The 6,000-nt window shown below is 37.2% G+C and overlaps 1 protein-coding gene across 4 annotated transcripts in view; it reads right to left on the bottom strand.

The window, feature by feature from the left end:
- TNIK (TRAF2 and NCK interacting kinase) overlaps window positions 1-6,000 on the bottom strand; it is a 412,478-nt gene that overhangs the window by 42,229 nt on the left and 364,249 nt on the right. For 2 of the 4 annotated variants that reach the window (XM_017529735.2, XM_017529733.2), the window contains 2 exons: window positions 4,658-4,755; window positions 3,782-3,805 (listed from right to left, as the gene is read on the bottom strand). In XM_017529735.2, coding sequence (XP_017385224.1) covers window positions 3,782-3,805; window positions 4,658-4,755 — 122 coding nt within the window. The remainder of the gene's footprint in view (window positions 1-3,781; window positions 3,806-4,657; window positions 4,756-6,000) is intronic. The other 2 variants (XM_017529736.2, XM_017529734.2) reach the window with 1 other exon arrangement.

Raw genomic sequence — 6,000 nt, forward strand, 5'->3', positions numbered from 1 at the left:
AGGCTAATATGTGAATTTCAACTTCTACTTCTTATTTCCTCCTGACAGTTGTGAATGCTTATCTTTATCAAATGAAGAAGAAAGTGAAGGGTATGCTATTTTTGAGTATTTGGGAAAATAAAGTCTAGATGTTTGTTAAAACTGTGAAAGAAAAGGATATCATCCTCCAAATCAGTAAAATAATGAAAAATTAGATAAATTTATTTTGTATTTTGATGCCTATATATTAGGACTGTGGTAAGTATCATCAAAGAATATAGCTAGCATTTAAAATGTTACTGTTATTAAGAATTACATTTTATATAATTTAAAGAGAGAATATGGTTTAAAAGAGTTTATTCCTATTGTCAATAATTCTGAGTAAAATATAATACTATTGGCTATGATTTATTTTAATTAATGATACATTTTCCCCAGAGCTTTATTCTTCTTATCTCTAACATTTCAAAGCAAGGCAAAAGAAATTCTAAAAAATCAAAATTATTTTAGAAATATTCAGTCCACAGGCTACTGATTTAAAGAAAAACTTTCGCTTGTTAAAATGACCTAAATTTTTCTAATGCATTTTCTGATTTCTTATTGTATTTAGAAACACTTTAAAGTGCTGAACTGCTTTATAATTTTGCTTTTAATTAGAATTGTTTGCTTCTGTGTTATTAAAAAGCTCTCTGCCCTGAAACATTAGAAGTAATTGAAACTTTCCTTTAATTATTAATGGTTAGGTGGTGAGACACATATGAAAATCCCTATGAAAAGGTAAAAATAATGATTAATTCAAAAGTGATACCAGTAGTCAAAGAAAATTAATCTTCTATTGCTAAGAACCTATGCATTTAGCTGAAGTTTTGTTTCTTATCCATCCAGTATTGAAAAATTTATAATAGCAAAGCTATAGAAAATAAACACAATCTAATATTGACACCATTGGGTTCAGTTCCATTTTCATATATTTTATTCTCTGACAGTACAAATTTTCTCCATATAATGAGCCTTCATGGTAATTTATTACTTAGCTATCTCAAGACTGTAGCTAAAAATTTTTAAAAAACAAAAGTGCTATTTAGCATGAAAATAGCTATGAGAATGTATAGCTGAAAAAGAAATATGGCAAAATGTTAAGATTTTTTTGACTACAGAGTAAATGTGAAGACAGATAGCTAAGAGGCTTCTTTAACAGTTTATAGAATCAACTAGATATAATTTTTCATTCAACAAAGCTTAATTTAACAATTATGCACACCTTAACTAAAAGGCCCTCTTTTAGGTCCCTTTTTAGAAACAACATAGTTTATTCAAACATTAGTTCAATTTTTGAACTATTATTTTGTTTAAAAATTTTTAGCTATTGTTTTTCTCTTTGTATTAAACTAATTTTCTTTTTAGGAACTCTAAAGATATGACATTGGACAAGCCACTTAGTTTCAGTAACCTCATCTGAGGGAAAAGGGGGTTGAACCCCTAGTTATTGCTCAACTTCCATCCAATCTAAATTGATGTTCTCTGAAACTTGATTCCTACATAATTAAAAAAACAGTGATAAAATAGTGTTTTCCTATGTATATAATCTTTGTGTCACATATTTAATTGTAACAAAAAAGAATATTTTCAAATACTAAATAATTAGACGATGCTGCAAAATCTCATATTCCATTAGAAAGTAATGTCAAATTAATGTATGCTCCCCCAAATTAATTTCTATAAAAAGTTAATCATTTAATTAGCAATAACAAGCAGCAATATTTCAAAAATAATTTTTATGTTTTTCATTTCAATCCCAGTTATCTAAATTGCAAAAACATTCATTGAGAGGGAAGCCCTACAAAAACCTATGAATGGAGAAGGTAGAAAAGTGCAGTTCAAGGTTTCTCAACTATGGCACCGTGAATATTTTGGGTCAGACCATTCTTTGTTGTAGGGAGTTCTCTTGTGCACCGCAGATGTTTGGCAGCACCCCTCTGCTCTATCCACAAGACGCCAGTACCACAGCCTCCCACTCTGAGGTTATGACAACCAAAACTGTCTACAGACTTTGCCAAATGTCTCCTAAGGGAGGAGGAGTGGAGGAATCAGCCCTGGTTGAGAGCCACCGGGTTAGGTAGAACTACTTTATCTTGGTGGTTTGGATCAGTGATACTCAAGAGACTGGGATAGTCACCTGGAGGGCTTTCCAACCACACATGGCTCCAGAGATTGTGGTATGCAGCTCACAGCCCCTCAGTCATTTATAATCACTTACACATCCATTGCCCCCTCTCATCTCTGTCCAGTGTGGTACAGTACACTGAAATAAATAAAGCAATTTTTCAAAGCCTAAAATATTCTGGGTTAACCAGAAGAAATCTGTAAGAACCTTTTCCTTAATGACAGCCCCTCAAGCCAATTTCTGAACTCATGTAATTCCTCTTGAGTTGTGCACACGCACAACCATTTTATTGGCAACTCTAACTCCAGAACTTCATTGTCTTTCTTTACCTGTTCTGGGAGCAAAGTGGCAAAAGTTGTGATAATCCCTGTACTTCTCACTATTATGAGGAGAGGGAAAAGCCAGGCCATGGCACAGAGCAATTAAAAACACTCCCCTCTTCCATTTCTATAAACGCCATCCAAACACTGCAAACATGCAGAGTCTCGTTCTTTTAGAAGCAACAATCCTTTATCTATGATCATAACTGTCTCAGTCACTGGGTGGTGAAGTGGCCATAAGTTTGAAAAAGTGAGGCTCTTTGGTGAAGACCAGATGAATAGAAACATGCTCCTCCCACCTGCAAAAATAGCTCCATGCCTCTGGCCCAAACCTTAATCAAACCCTTGGCTTTCTATAGCACGTTACATATCATAAAATGCTTTTACACACATTACCTTAAATGATCCTAAACAATCTTGTGAGATGGGGAGGTGTTTTTATTCTCATTTTACAGATGAGGAAACGCTAAAGAGGTTATGAGACTAGTCTCAGCCATTTATTTATTGGGGGAGCCAAGATTTGAATGCAGCTTGCTGACCCCAAAGCCAGTGCTTTTTCCATATAATTTCACAAAAATAGTGCTCAGCAGAGTTACAGCCTTAAAGCCATGTGGTAGTCTTTAGATTCCATGCATTTAGGACTCTTTGCAAGGCCTGGATCTTAAATAAACAAATTCTACTCTGCTGCATTCATGCAGGTCTGACAAATAGCAGTAAGGCAGTCATCCTTCTTAGCAAGCTACCTACGATTGACAAAGCCATATATTTTTCTAATGGAAAATGTCTCCACAGATAAGGAAGTAAAGTCACTTAACTCTCCAGGATTCATTAACTAAAGCTGATGTTGCTGCTGATGCTGTTGTTAATGTCCCACAAAATTAATCTAACAATACCTGCTAACTCCTTGTTCACAAATCACACACTCTAAATTTGGAGTGCCCTAGAATGATATCTCTTTTCTTGTTAGTAAAACTGCTGAGAGCCATTCAGTAGCAAGGTTGGCAAGTACATGTTTGCTATTGGAAGATACTGGAAGGAGAAGCTGCCATTAATAAAGCGTGAATACTTGTCATTCGCCAGACTGAACACTGGAAAAGTGACATTGTAGCTTAGAAAAAGGGTCTCTGAGGCTATATGGGGAGGTCTGAGGGTCTTAAAGCTGGCCTCCATTGAAGGGGGTCTCTTCCCAGCACATTGCTGCAAATGAGTGGTCTTCAAATCTGTGCTCACATTGGCCACCTTTCTGAATGTCAACATCCCGAAATAAGTTTAATATTTGCATTTTGTGAAAGCATGACCAAGAAAAGGTAATACTAACCTCATCTATAGCTTTTTTATAGCTCTGAAATGAGAGGAACCCAATCCAGAAGAATCCACAGAAGGATGAAAAGCCAACAAGAGAGGCAGCAGATTAGACACAAAATTGGAGTTGTTAGTACACAACTGATAAACACAAAAAGGCAAAGAGAATGTCAACCCAGAATGATGCAAATCCCTTCATTACTCTCAGTATATGTCCTTAAGATGTTAAAAAACGAGTAAACCAAAAAGCTTCATGTTCATTTCACAGAGAAGATTCTCAGATTTAAACAGATTGAGTGGATAGTAATTCATTCCAAATTAATTATCAACTTTCAAATTTCAGCCTCCACACTCTTACTTTTTTCTTTAAGGCTCCTTGGGGGTCTATCATATTACAGCAGTGAAGCTGGATATTAAGTTGTTAGGACCCCTGTCGGACCCTGCTTAACAAGTTTGGTCCCAAGAACCTGGTCCTGGAGGCATGAAAAATAGCAGAAAAACTGTTAATATTAATTCATGTGGAAAATCACATGGGGAGAGAGTAGAATGGATAAAGAAATTCATAGAAAGTGCCCAAGTCTCTTTAACTGCTCCTTTCAACATCTTTTTGCCAAAGTTGCTGAGTAGAAATTATAGAATGGTATGAGTTGTTTCTGTTTTATTGTTAAAGGACTGCTAATGATCAGCAAATATCCAAAGGCAGAGGAGGCGGTCCAAGATATCTTTTGTTCTTTTTTAATCAGGTATGACTTTTTTTCTGGACGTTTCTAGCATCCATGTTTACTAATCTCAACAATTTTTGTTCATATCATGAGTGTATCCCCAACTACTTAATCCTGTGGGTTCTCTGGTAAATTAAGAGTTCAAAACTCTTGCAGAGAAAAGCACTCACAGCTGGTCGACTGGGCCGGGTAATGTCCCTGGATTCTTCTGGTTTCACCTTGGCAGGCTCATGAGGGAGAACAGGTGATCCTTCTGACTTACTGTTGGCTAGAGGAAAAAAACAGAGGACCAAGAAAGAGATGGCCATCAAAAAGTGCTGGCTGGCTCAAGTTCTGAATGAATCATCTGCGGTGAGTCATCACATGGGTATTACTCCGTGGGCCTGTTATTCACTTGGGCAAATCCTCAAGCACATCCATGAAAAACATAATAAATGTTCAGGCAAATACATTTAGGCTTGTCACCTGGAAGTCACTAGTAACAATTAGAAAAGAAAACAAACCTGTAGCAAGTACCACCAGCACCACTTACTGAGCATTTCCTATGTGTCAGGCATAGAGAAAAGTCAATTATTTCATTTAATCCTCGTTCCAACCCAATGATGTGGCACTATTTTCCTATTTTACAGTGGAACGCAGACTTGCAAAGATGCCACAGCTGTCCTGAAGTCACACTGAAATTATGGACAGAGCAGGAGTTCTGTCTGATTTCTGAAACTCCTATTCTCAATCACTGTGCTAAATGAACCTAAGTTAAGGTTCTATGCTTGTTTTCTTTTTTTACTACTTGTCCAATCAGGATAGAGTATTTTGATGAAATTTTGTGAGAGGAAAAACAAAAAGAAACCTATGTTATTTGGCGGAATGTTTTTTAATTGGGGATGGGAGTGGTCTCAGCCCTTTAAAAATGAAAGAATGAGGTGAGGGCAGGAGAAGGGCCCCAGACTGGAGGTACAAAGCAAGGTCGGGGACCCTGACAGCTGCAGAGTGAGCGGCATCTCTGCAGTCTATGAGCCTACAGGTAGAGAAGATGCGATTTAGGGTAGGAGAGGTTGTTTTTATTTTTTTTTTTAAGTGGTCTTTCTTGACCTGGAACCAACCCAAATACCCACTGATGATAGACTGGACAGGGAAAATGTGGCACATATACACTATGGAATATTACGCAGCCATCAAAAACGATGAGTTCATGTCCTTTGTAGGGACATAGATGAACCTGGAAACCATCATTTTCAGCAAACTGACAGAAGAGCAGAAGATCAAACACCACATGTTCTCATTCATAGGCGGGTGTTGAACAATGAGAATACATGGACACAGGCAGGGGAGCACTACACACTGGGGTCTGTTGGGGGGAAATATGGGAGGGACAGTGGGGGGTGGGGAGTTGGGGAGAGATAGCATGGGGAGGAATGCCAGATATAGGTGAAGAGGAGGAAGGCAGCAAATCACACTGCCACATGTGTACCTATGCAACAATCTTGCATGTTCTTCACATGTACCCCAAAACCTA

This window comes from Cebus imitator, unplaced genomic scaffold, assembly GCF_001604975.1.
Source record: "Cebus imitator isolate Cc_AM_T3 unplaced genomic scaffold, Cebus_imitator-1.0 Scaffold61, whole genome shotgun sequence".
In the NCBI taxonomy this organism is placed as follows: domain Eukaryota; kingdom Metazoa; phylum Chordata; class Mammalia; order Primates; family Cebidae; genus Cebus; species Cebus imitator.